The 13,170-nt window shown below is 35.3% G+C and overlaps 1 protein-coding gene and 1 pseudogene across 1 annotated transcript in view; one reads left to right on the top strand and one right to left on the bottom strand.

Moving 5' to 3' along the window:
- Positions 1–3,523: 3,523 nt before the first annotated feature.
- Positions 3,524–3,643, top strand: LOC133041828 (small nucleolar RNA SNORA70; annotated as a pseudogene).
- A 4-nt stretch (positions 3,644–3,647) lies between these two features.
- DNAI4 (dynein axonemal intermediate chain 4) overlaps positions 3,648–13,170 on the bottom strand; it is a 94,975-nt gene continuing 85,452 nt past the window's right edge. The window contains exons 12-17 of the mRNA XM_061168458.1: positions 10,969–11,126; positions 10,520–10,641; positions 7,346–7,444; positions 6,522–6,748; positions 4,390–4,546; positions 3,648–3,914 (exon numbers count right to left, since the gene is read on the bottom strand). Coding sequence (XP_061024441.1) covers positions 3,648–3,914; positions 4,390–4,546; positions 6,522–6,748; positions 7,346–7,444; positions 10,520–10,641; positions 10,969–11,126 — 1,030 coding nt within the window. The remainder of the gene's footprint in view (positions 3,915–4,389; positions 4,547–6,521; positions 6,749–7,345; positions 7,445–10,519; positions 10,642–10,968; positions 11,127–13,170) is intronic.

Below are 13,170 nucleotides of genomic sequence, written 5' to 3'. Positions count from 1 at the left end.
TGCAATTTTAAATAAGGTGGCCAGGAAAGACTTCACTAAGAAATTGACATTTGAGCAAAGGCTTGAAGTGGGTAGAGAACCAAACTGTGTACAAAGTTCCAAGCAAGCTAGTATGTATGTAAGTAAGTATTTTCTGTTTGCTTGTTTGTTTAACAAACATAGTCCATATGGCTGGGGCAAAACTCCACCTCTTACATGTAACCCAAATCTAACCAGCACTTCTGACTTGCTTAGTCATATTTCCCTCTGGTTGGATATTTAGATTGGTTCCTTTTTCTTTTTTTCTTTCCTTTTCTCTTTTGTCTCATCCTATCACAAAACGTAATTTCTTAGATTGCCTTTATGAATATTTCTGTAAGATAGAGTTCCAAAAGTCAACAATTCTGGTTCAGATTGCCAAATTGCTCCCAAAGAACTGACACTAATTTTTATTTCAACTGTCAGTATAAGAGAGGACCTAACAGTATGGTACTGGCACAAAGACAGAAATATAGATCAATGGAACAGAATAGAAAGCCCAGAGATAAAGCCATGAACATATGGACACCTTATCTTTGACAAAGGAGGCAAGGATATACAATGGAAAAAAGACAACCTCTTTAAAAAGTGGTGCTGGGAAAACTGGTCAACCACTTGTAAAAGAATGAAACTAGAACACTTTCTAACACCATACACAAAAATAAACTCAAAATGGATTAAAGATCTAAATGTAAGACCAGAAACTATAAAACTCCTAGAGGAGAACATAGGCAAAACACTCTCCGACATAAATCACAGCAGGATCCTCTATGACCCACCTCCCAGAATATTGGAAATAAAAGCAAAAATAAACAAATGGGACCTAATGAAACTTAAAAGCTTTTGCACAACAAAGGAAACTATAAGCAAGATGAAAAGACAGCCCTCAGATTGGGAGAAAATAATAGCAAATGAAGCAACAGACAAAGGATTAATCTACAAAATACACAAGCAACTCCTGCAGCTCAATTCCAGAAAAATAAATGACCCAATCAAAAAATGGGCCAAAGAACTAAACAGACATTTCTCCAAATAAGACATGCAGATGGCTAACAAACATATGAAAAGATGCTCAACATCACTCATTATCAGAGAAATGCAAATCAAAACCACAATGAGGTACCATCACACACCAGTCAGGATGGCTGCTATCCAAAAGTCTACAAGCAATAAATGCTGGAGAGGGTGTGGAGAAAAGGGAACCCTCTTACACTGTTGGTGGGAATGCAAACTAGTACAGCCACTATGGAGAACAGTGTGGAGATTTCTTAAAAAACTGGAAATAGAACTGCCATATGACCCAGCAATCCCACTTCTGGGCATACACACCGAGGAAACCAGATCTGAAAGAGACATGTGCACCCCAATGTTCATCGCAGCAGTGTTTATAATAGCCAGGACATGGAAGCAACCTAGATGCCCATCAGCAGATGAATGGATAAGGAAGCTGTGGTACATATATACCATGGAATATTACTCAGCCATTAAAAAGAATTCATTTGAATCAGTTCTAATGAGATGGATGAAACTGGAGCCCATCATACAGAGTGAAGTAAGCCAGAAAGATAAAAACCAATACAGTATACTAATACATATATATGGAATTTAGAAAGATGGTAATGATAACCCTATACACAAAACAGAAAAAGAGACACAGATGTACAGAACAGACTTTTGGACTCTGTGGGAGAAGGTGAGGGTGGGATGTTTCGAAAGAACAGCATCGAAACATGTATATTATCTATGGTGAAACAGATCACCAGCCCAGGTTGGATGCATGAGACAAGTGCTCGGGCCTGGTACAATGGGAAGACCCAGAGGGATCGGGTAGAGATGGAGGTGGGAGGAGGGATCGGGATGGGGAATACATGTAAATCCGTGGCGGATTCATGTCAATGTATGACAAAACCCACTACAATATTGTAAAGTAATTATCCTCCAACTAATAAAAATAAATGAAAAAAAAAAAAAGAGAAGACCTATCTTACCAAATGTCTGTCAGTAATAAGTAGGCCAGTGGTCATGTATGGATGTGAGAGTTGGACTGTGAAGAAAGCTGAGCACCGAAAAATTGATGCTTTTGAACTGTGGTGTTGGAGAAGACTCTTGAGAGTCCCTTGGACTGCAAGGAGATACAACCAGTCCATCCTAAAGCAGATCAGTCCTGGGTGTTCATTGGAAGGATTGATGCTGAAGCTGAAACTCCAGTACTTTGGCCACCTCATGCGAAGAGTTGACTCGTTGGAAAAGACCCTGATGCTGGGAGGGATTGGGGGCAGGAGGAGAAGGGGATGACAGAGGATGAGATGACTGGATGGCATCACCGACTCGATGGACATGGGTTTGAGTAAACTCCGGGAGTTGGTGATGGACAGGGAGTCCTGACGTGCTGCGATTCATGGGGTCACAGAGTCGGACATGACTGAGTGACTGAACTGAACTGAACTGAACTGAACTGAATAAGTAGGCCAATTAAAAGAATTTCTGTTAATCTGATATATGAGAATTCTATAAAATGAATGCTTTTCATTTAACTTAATGAAATATTTTTAATGAGGTTAAATTTTAAAATATATTTACCAGCCATATTTTGTGAATGAACTGTTTCTGACCTTACTCACCCTTCTATTGGAGTCTTAGTGTTTTTTCTTATTGATTCATGTATATTTTTAATATTGTTAACATGTTAATATATTCATGGTAATATTTACCAGATCATTCCTTAAACTAGAAATCTAAACATAAACAGAAAAATACTGAAAAGCTATCTTGAAAATAATGGACATCTATATAGTGTATATGTGTGTGTGTGTGTGTATATATATATAGTGGATTACTACCCAGGAATTTTAAGAAAATGAAATTCTGCCATTTGCAACAACATGGATTGATTTGGAGGGTATTATGCTTAGCAGCATGCTTAGTGAAGTAAGTCAGAGAAAGATAAATACTATATGTTTTCACATATATGTGGAATCTAAAAAATAAGATGAACAAATTAATGTAACAAAATAGAAACAAGACTCACAGATACAGAGAACAAATTAGTGGTTACCAGTGGGGAGAGGGGAGGAGAGAGTAGCAAGATAAGGGAAGCGGATTACGAGGTATAAATTACTAGGTATAAAATAAATAAGATACAAGGATATAATGTAAAGCACAGGGAATATACCCAATATTTTATAATAATGTTAAATTAAGTATAATATATAAAAACACCAAATCTCTATGTGATTTAACACTATAAATCGACTTTACTTCAATTTAAAAAACTTTTAAACAACAAATAAGCAAAAAAATAAATATATAATATTAAAAATAGTGGGCATCTAGTGATGCTGATTTACTTATCAAAGTTTTATAACAAAGCTTTGATATCTGAAGATCAGAGTTAGGGAAGAGGATAATGTCAAACCAGTAGAAACAAATAGCAACCTTAGGAACACTGGATAACATCTAAAAATATTATTTCCAAAATGATTTAAAAATAAAATATTATTTCTTTTTGCAGCCACTTAGGCTGACTGTGCTCTTCCTCACAGGGGCCCAGTGTGCAATGGCCGCAAACAGCAGCCTCCCTGGCTATTGCCTGTACCGGTTGCCCTAAGAGGCCGAGGAGACAACTCTTCCTAGTGGACCTTCATGACTGCCATGCTGTTCTGTCTAGGCTCCAGACAGGTATGCTCGGTGCCTTTGGAAAGTCCCAGGGAACAGTGGCCAGAGTCATAATGGCCATCCACACCTAGCAGCAGAACAATAAACCTGTGATTGAGGTCCTCCTCAGAGCCAAGTTCAAGTTCCCTGGCCACCAGACGATCCACATCTCCAAGAAGTGGGGATTTACTAAGTTTAATGCAGGTGAATTTGAAAACATGATGGTTGAAAAGCGGCTCGTCCTAGATGGCTGTAGGGTCAAATATATCCCTAATCGTGGCCTCCTGACAAATAGGTCCTGCACTCATGACAGCCTTGGTGCTGCCTCTCCTTACTCATGCTTACCCATAAATTCTACTTTTCTGACAAAAATAAATAAAAATATATCTTGTAAAAGTCTTTGAATATTTGCAGAGAACAGTCACAACCATAAACTAGGGACAGTTTTAAATTATTTCATATAATATTTATAATTATTCTGCTCAACAACATTATTTACTTTTAAAAATAAAGAACGATGTTTTCATTTAACAGATAAAGACTGTGAGGCTCAAGCAAAATAAGCCTACTAGGCACCATGTCACTCTTGGGACTTACATATATCTTCCCACTGTGCCACAATTCAGATATTTGAGAAACGTAAATCTCTTGTATGACGCAAAACTACAGCTGAATAAAATCATAAAATGACATAAGATTTTGACTTTCAAGTCTTACCCTGTTAGAGTCCAAAGTAGTGGGCATATTTTTTAATTCATATACAGCAACTTGTCCATCGCTATCTCCCACCAGAAGGCAATCTGTTTGCTTAGCAAAAAGAACAGTTGTGAACTTGATTCCAGGGTTAGCAACATGGACAATCAGAGGGTCCAAACTGTAATGAAATACTGTATTTGTAAATTTAGTTATTGTTAATATGTTCTTTTTACATACAGACTAAGAAAAGTCTGAGATATGTGTGATTTCATGTAACAAAAACCAAAAGCGTCTTTATGTGTTTCCAAAAGCAAAATAACTATTTCTCACCTTTTATTCAATCAAAGCTTTCATTCTTTCAATCAACTAATTTCAACTAAATAAATTAAAGTATTCACAATTAAGATGTGAACTCATACTTTAAACTCCTGTGATGATTAATTTTATGCATTAACTTGGGTAGGCTGTGGTTTTCAGTTGTTTAGTCAAACACCAGTCTACACATTGCTGTGAAGGTATGATATGATTAACTTAAATCAGTAGAATTTGAATAAAGCAAATTATCCTCCACAAAGTGAGTTGGCCTCATCTAATTTGTTGAAAGCCTTAAAAGAAAAGACTGAGGTCCTCAAAGCGGAATAAATTTCTGCCTCTATACTGCCTTTGCACTCAAGACTGCAACGTGGACTCCCCTGATGGAAACTCCGGCTTGCTACCCTGTCAAGCAAACTTGGGAATTGCCAGCCCACAATCACATGAGCCAATATTTTTAAATCTCTCTGTCTCTTTCTCTCTCCCTCCCACCATCTCTATTTTATTGGTTCAGTTTCTCTGAGGATCTCTAGTACAACTTGTTAAATAATAAATGTCTTTTAAGGGAAGGATGTTTTGATACAAATGAATCCCTGGACCAGAAGTGAATCTGAACAAGATTTAGAACCTTGTTCCAAGGTTATCTGAACAAGAACCTTCTCTACTATTGCTCATCCAAAACAATCCATTGACAAGAAGCAGTAACTTGCATATCTCTTCTGAAGAAATTTTGCCTGGGAACTACAATCTTACTAGGAAAAAAAAAATCAGAGATGACACTCCTGTAAGTAACCACTTGCTACGTTAGTCATCTCATACTCAAAAATAAATTGTTTTGTGTTGTACTCCTTGAGTTTTTGGTTCAAATTGTTTTATAGAATGAGTTGTGACAAAATTTTAAAGTTACTAGACTATTAATCTCTAGGAAAAAAATTGTGATTATTACCCATTACCCACTGAATTTTATATCATTTATTTCAAACAAGAACGTATTTCCATGCTTCTCCTCCTTAATAACTTGTCTAAAGGTCTACAGTATTTTCTAATATTGAAATAATGATTGAAGAAGTAGAATCATTAAACACAATTCCAGCACTGTATAAACTTTCATACTAAAAATGACGGTCTATGGCCCTCTAATAACTTTGACGTAACACTTAAAAAAATTTTAATTAAATGCATGTCTCTTCAAATATGTTTTAAAATGAAGTAAGAGACTAAGTAAATATCATTTAAAAAAATACTTATTTTGCTCCCTTTCTTTATATTACTAATAAAAGGTCTTCAGTTAAGAACAATTAGAAAAGTGCCTCTCTGCATTCTTCCATAAACCAGACAATGACAAAGAATTCAAGGTTGTTATGATATCCTATATCAGTCTATAAAAATTTGATGGGGGAGTACCGTGGTGTTTCAGTAGCCAGACTCCACGCTCCCAATGCAGGGGACCTGGCTTCAATCCTTGGTCAGGGAACTAGATCCCACATACTGCAACTAAGAGTTTGCATGTCACAACTAAAAGATCTTACATGGTACAACTAACACCTGATGCAGCCAAATAAATAAATAAAAATTTTTTTTTAATTGAGGAGATAGAGTAACCTATTTTCATTCAAATATTTTGAAACTATTAATACATATGATATAGGTAATTAATATATTATCCTGGCACATCAGTTTATTTATAAAGGACTCCCACAGTGTGAACTATTACTTGTTTTAAAGTAACTATAGTTCTCTCTAACCAATGTCAAAACCATCAGGCACCATTTAGATGGAACTGCAATTATCTTCTACTTTTATTATCTACAATTATCTTCAAGAAAAATGCTAATATTTACGTGCTGATGTGAAGGTCCCAAATCTCCACTCTGCTCTCATTTGCGGCTGCAAATATGTAGGATGATTTTGGAGACCAGGCAATATCATAAACAACATAAGTAGTTGGATAAAAACTCAAAAATGGTTTGAGATTCTCATGTTGCCATATAATAACACCCCAATCTGCAGAACAGCTTAAGAAAACATCATGGCAAAATGGGTTCCATGCTATTTTATACACTGGTCCCTAGGATTAGAAAAATAAATTAAGATACATAGTAAGTAGTATTTAATGTCTTATATTTGACCAACAAACTTAAAATGCTCAGATTTCTAAAAGCTTTATATACCATGCATTATTGTGTAAGTATTATCTTAGCTAAGAATACTAGGTCAAAGTTGAATCTCTTCCCTAAATTATGACATACAGAAGCATACAAATATATTTGCTACTGTACTTACTAAATATTAGCATATACTATAGTTTAGGAATATTAAGAAAAATAAACAAAAATAAGGGAGAAAACATGGTAGGAACTATCATTTAAAAATGTAGGGAATACATATATGCCAGAGACAGTTTTACTTTGAGATCAGCATGTTAAATCAGCAGTCTTTTAGAAGCAAAAATTGTGGCCTAATAACTTATGAAAAGAAATCAAGGACATCTAGAAGCCAAATTAAAAGCCCCACATACTATGGGTGTTTTATATACAAATTCAAGCTTGTATTTTTAAATCCAAAGTTATAAATTATTGCATAAAAATGCTGTGTCTAATGATACTGTTTTTTTCAGAAATATAATAAGATAAAATTTTCCATAGCTACTGTAATTAAAACTAACCTTATGTCCTCTGTAGGTATCTAGATATTGTTCGTTATATGAACAGGAACACTTGTGAATATGACCTTCTTCAGTACCAGCTAAATAGATATTTGTGTCCTAAACACAAAAAGTCAAAATGCATTAACTTGTGATGTATTAGTAAATGTGCTAAATAGAAGACAGAATTCAAGATTTCTTAAAACAAGTTCAAGAACTAAAACTAGAAATACTATCTTGTAGACAACTGTTGTCTTTTTCTTAGATCATGATTTTATAATAATTAAACTCCCTGAAGGATGGCTGTGCAAAGAAAATACAGATTCTTTTCTTTGCTAAAATAGAGTGTAGAACTTAGTATCCTATCTAGAAATTACATGGACAAACATTCACTTAAAATGAGGAAGAAACTTTCTAACATTTAGAGCTACCTGACAAGAGAATTAACAATCCAGGGAAACAGTATTATTTCACTAGAATTAGAGAGAAGACAGATGACAATAATAACACGATTCTTGCTGAGAAGGAGAGATTAAACTATACGGAGTCTCGGACATCTCAGATGTATTACCAAATAGGGATTTAAAATGTGTTTTCTATACTGAAGTTATAGTCAGAAAGTCTGAAAGTCAGGGCTCTATGTGGAGCTATGTCAAGTCAGCACCACCTGGTAGTATTATAGAACTGCAGAATGTCAGGCCCTGCCCCAGACCTGCTGAGTCAGAATCATTTTAACAAGATTCCCAGGTAAGTTATAAGAACCCTGAAATCTGAGACACATTGCTCTAGCATACATCAGTACTTAAGAATGCAATTACTAGATCATGGGGGTCTATGTAGTTTAAATTACAAAATAAAGTCCATTTCCCCCCCCAAAGTAGTAATATCAATTTACACTCAGCAGAATATAAAAGTTCCTTTTGACACACATTCTCTTCAACAGCTTGGTTACATCAGAAATCTTAGATTTTGCCATTCTATTAGGTATTAACTTACACTGAATGGTTTTAAGTTTCATTTATGTGGATATTAACAAAGTTGAGCACATTTTTATGTTTATTGGCCAATTGAATCTCCTCTTCTGTTCATATTTCTTGACCATTTTACTAATGATCTTTCTTTTTCATATTCATTTGAATAAGTTCCTAATATATCCTATTACATATGCTTTGTCTATTATTAGGTTGCAAAAATCTTGTCCCAGCATACAGCTTATTTTTTTTTTCACAAACTCCTAGTGTCATTTAGTAAATAAAAGTTCTCATTTTAATGTAGCTGGTATTATATAGTTTACATTATTAGGATTTTGTGCTTTAAGAAACTGTTCCTACTTTTAAGTCATAGAGATATTCTCCCATATTTTCTTCTAAAAGTTTTTGCATATAAAGGGGTAGGGATATAATTCCTTTTTTATATATGAACAATGATTAACTCAGTAGTATTTATAAGTAGGTCATCTTTCCCTGGGCTTCCCTGATAGCTCAATGGTAAAGAACCTGCCTGCCAATGCAGGAGACACAAGAGATGTGGGTTCAATCCCTGGGTTGGGATAATCCCCTGGGGGATGGCATGGCAAACCACTCCAGTATTCTTGCCTGGAGAATCCCATGGACATAGGAGCCTGGTGGGCTATAGTCCAAAGTGTCACAAAGAGTTGGACATGACTGAAACAACTTAGCACACAGATAAACGTCTTTCTCTAGAGCTCCTCAAGGTCACTGTCTAAAGTTGGGTTCCTCAGTATGTAAACCTGAGACTGAGATTTCCATGCAAGAGGTTTATTGGGAAGTTCTTTCAGAAACAATCTCTTTGAGGGAAACAGGAACAGGTAGAGATTTAAGTTAAACTATGATGCAGCTGCATCAGAGTGCTTTGGAGCTGAGTTAGCCCTTCAGAGTCCTACCTCCAGACAAAGGGGTCAAATATGTTTCGCACCTCTTCCTAAACATAAATTAGTCAAGAATGATGACAGACTCAAACCAAACTAAATCAACAATCAAACTAAAGGTAAATTGTGTAAATATCACAAAAATCAGAGACTCTAGGACTGGATAAAAAAGCAAAATTCAACTATATGCTGCCTATAAGAAACATACTTTAAATATAAAGACATAAATAGGTTAAATGTAAAAGAATGTAAAATGATAAACTGTGCTAATATTAGCTAAAAGAAAGGTGTAGTGGCTACATTAATGTCAGACTAAGTAGATTTCAGAGTAGAGAATGTTAACAGCTATAAATAAGGTCATTGTATAATAAGGGAATTGATTAATCAAGAGAACATGACAATTCTAAATGCTTATGTACTTAAAGCTTCAAGACATATAAAGAAAAAATTGATAGAATTTCAAAGGGAGAAAAGACAAATTCACAATTATGGTCAGACACTTCAATACCTTTCTGTCAATAAATCATGGAAGAAACAGGCAGAAAATTAGGAAGGATATAGTGAACTTGAACAATATCATCAACCAACTTAACCTGATTGATATTCACAGAACATTTCACCCAACAGTAGCAGAATATACACTTTTCTCAAATGCACAGGGAATATTTACAAGTAAACATCACATTCTAGGCTCTGAAACAAATCTCAATAAATTCAAAAGGATTCAGTTTATAAGAAGTTTGTTCTCTGATCATGATGGAATTGAATTAGAAACCAACAGAAAGATCCTTAGAAAAGCCTTGACTATTTGGAGACTAAATAACATGCTTTATCAGTCAAAGATGAAATCAGAGGAGCAATATTGGTGTTTTGAGCCAGCAAATTCTTTGTTTGTGTGGGGAGAGGACGGTGGTTGTCTTGTGCATTGTAGAGTGTTTAGCAGCATCCCTGGACTCTGCTCACTGGATATAACTCTCCTCCCTACATCCCGCCTCCCGCAGCTGCAACAACCAAAGATATCTGAAGAAGACATTGTGAAATGCCCCTGGTGGAAAGTACTCCCCTCCCTGCCCATATTGAGAACCACTCTTCTAGAATCAAGGTGACAAGCAGATTATAGGAATGTGAGAATGAATGCAGTGAGAATATGACTGAAGCGATAAAGACTCAGAGGTAAAGAATCTGCTTGCAATACCTGCACCTCCTGCCTTGGACAGTGACATCTCAACCACTGGACTGCCAGGGAAGTCCCTAGTCTTATATCTTAATACACTTCAATGATTAGAAGTCGTGTTGAAATAATTTACCTTGGGATGAAAAGCAAAACACATTCCAGGAGCCTGTCGAGATATCAAAGCTTCACCTTTCTTTTCCTTTTCCCCTCCTTTTTTGCTGGTGCTAGCAGTCGTTCGCCTCAAGCGCATCAAATCTTTAAAGAAAAAATAGATACCTTTCTACCACATGAAAGAGTATTGTAGATATATGTCCCTTCTGCAAATAAAATGAGTTCTGCCATTCTTTGCATGTCATTAAGTTAAAATAAGCAAATACCAGAGTTAGATGCTTAGCAAAATGATCAAGCCCAGTTTTTCTCTTATTTAGTCAAACCTAAATTTACCAACTTTTATACATTGTTCACTAGGAATTTTTAATTCAGCACATAACAAGAGAAAGATAATTTGGGGGGGCGGCAGGTGGGTGTGTGTGAGAGAGAGAGAGAGAGAGAGAGAGTGTGAGTGTATTTATTTATTTTTACCATGACAGTCCAGGCCTTTCCGTATAACCCATTTAGAGATTCTTCCATCCGCTGATATAGAAACTAGTATTTCTCTTTTGTCATCACCTGTTGTCCCTCGATCTTGTTCTATCCACTGCAGTTGCCATACAGGTCCCAAGTGTTTTTGAGGTGATTCACTAAAACAAGGAAAATCACTAGTAGAAAATCATAATGTTAAAAAGACTTGTAATACTAGGTGATAAGGACAACTCCCTAAAGCATCATGACTTACTTATAGATGATGCTTTTATTGTTCTGAACTGGACTTCAACTTTAAATATTTTGAAAATCAGGGGGAAAAAACACTTTTCTAATATTCACTGATATTTTTCTCATTTCTTACAAAAAGAAAATTTTATTGCTATCATAACAGGAATATAAAAGCAAATATTTCTTTCTTTTAAGAATCTACTCCTTTTACTCTATTCACTTACTTTTTCCTAGTTGTGTAAATTTAGTTTATTTAGATACATTGAATATAAGTATCTCCATTTTTCCAAGGATATTTCTCATAGTTTAAATAAGTAAGTCATTTAAGTCCTATTTGAGTAAATAGTTACTTCACCCTTCTTCTTATATTTCAGCATTGTCCACTGGCTTGATTCTCTCTAAGGCTGAGATTTAAAATTTTTCTGAAAAATTAAAATCACTTCTCAGATTACTACTTTCCTGTCTGATTAATGGGTTGCTTTGTTCCTAGTACTGACTATCAACAAAGCTAAAAGCTGGTTTTTTGAAAAAACAAACAAAATTGACAAACCATTAGCAAGACTCATTAAGAAACAAAGAGAGAAGAACCAAATTAACAAAATTAGAAATGAAAATGGAGAGATCACAACAGACAACACTGAAATACAAAGGATCATAAGAGACTACTACCAGCAGCTCTATGCCAATAAAATGGGCAACTTGGATGAAATGGACAAATTCTTAGAAAAGTATAACCTTCCAAAACTGAACCAGGAAGAAATAGAAGATCTTAACAGGCCCATCACAAGCAAGGAAATCGAAACTGTCATCAAAAATCTTCCAGCAAACAAAAGCCCAGGACCAGATGGCTTCACAGCTGAATGCTACCAAAAATTTAGAGAAGAGCTAACACCTATCTTACTCAAACTCTTCCAGAAAATTGCAGATGAAGGTAAGCTTCCAAACTCATTCTATGAGGCCACCATCACCCTAATTCCAAAACCAGACAAAGATGCCACAAAAAAAGAAAACTATAGGCCAATATCACTGATGAACATAGATGCAAAAATCCTTAACAAAATTCTAGCAAACAGAATCCAACAACATATTAAAAAAATCATACACCACGACCAAGTGGGCTTTATCCCAGGAATGCAAGGATTCTTTAATATCCGCAAATCAATCAATGTAATACACCACATTAACAAACTGAAAGATAAAAACCATATGATTATCTCAATAGATGCAGAGAAAGTCTTTGACAAAATTCAACACCGATTCATGATTAAAACTCTCCAGAAAGCAGGAATAGAAGGAACATACCTCAACATAATAAAAGCTATATATGACAAACCCACAGCAAGCATCACCCTCAATGGTGAAAAATTGAAAGCATTTCCCCTGAAATCAGGAACAAGACAAGGATGCCCACTCTCACCACTACTATTCAACATAGTGTTGGAAGTTTTGGCCACAGCAATCAGAGCAGAAAAAGAAGTAAAAGGAATCCAGATAGGAAAAGAAGAAGTGAAACTCTCGCTGTTTGCAGATGACATGATCCTCTACATAGAAAACCCTAAAGACTCTACCAGAAAATTACTAGAGCTAATCAATGAATATAGTAAAGTTGCAGGATATAAAATTAACACACAGAAATCCCTTGCATTCCTATATACTAACAATGAAAAAACAGAAAGAGAAATTAAGGAAACAATACCATTCACCATTGCAACAAAAAGAATAAAATACTTAGGAATATATCTACCTAAAGAAACAAAAGACCTATACATAGAAAACTATAAAACACTGATGAAAGAAATCAAAGAGGACACAAACAGATGGAGGAACATACCATGCTCATGGATTGGAAGAATCAATATTGTCAAAATGGCTATTCTACCCAAAGCAATCTATAGATTCAATGCAATCCCTATCAAGCTACCAACGGTATTTTTCTCTTGATTTTTTATGTGAATCCTCCAAAGCAATAGT

The sequence above is a fragment of the Dama dama genome, chromosome 20, assembly GCF_033118175.1.
Source record: "Dama dama isolate Ldn47 chromosome 20, ASM3311817v1, whole genome shotgun sequence".
In the NCBI taxonomy this organism is placed as follows: Eukaryota; Metazoa; Chordata; class Mammalia; order Artiodactyla; family Cervidae; genus Dama; species Dama dama.
This window is presented reverse-complemented; position numbering and strand designations above follow the sequence as displayed.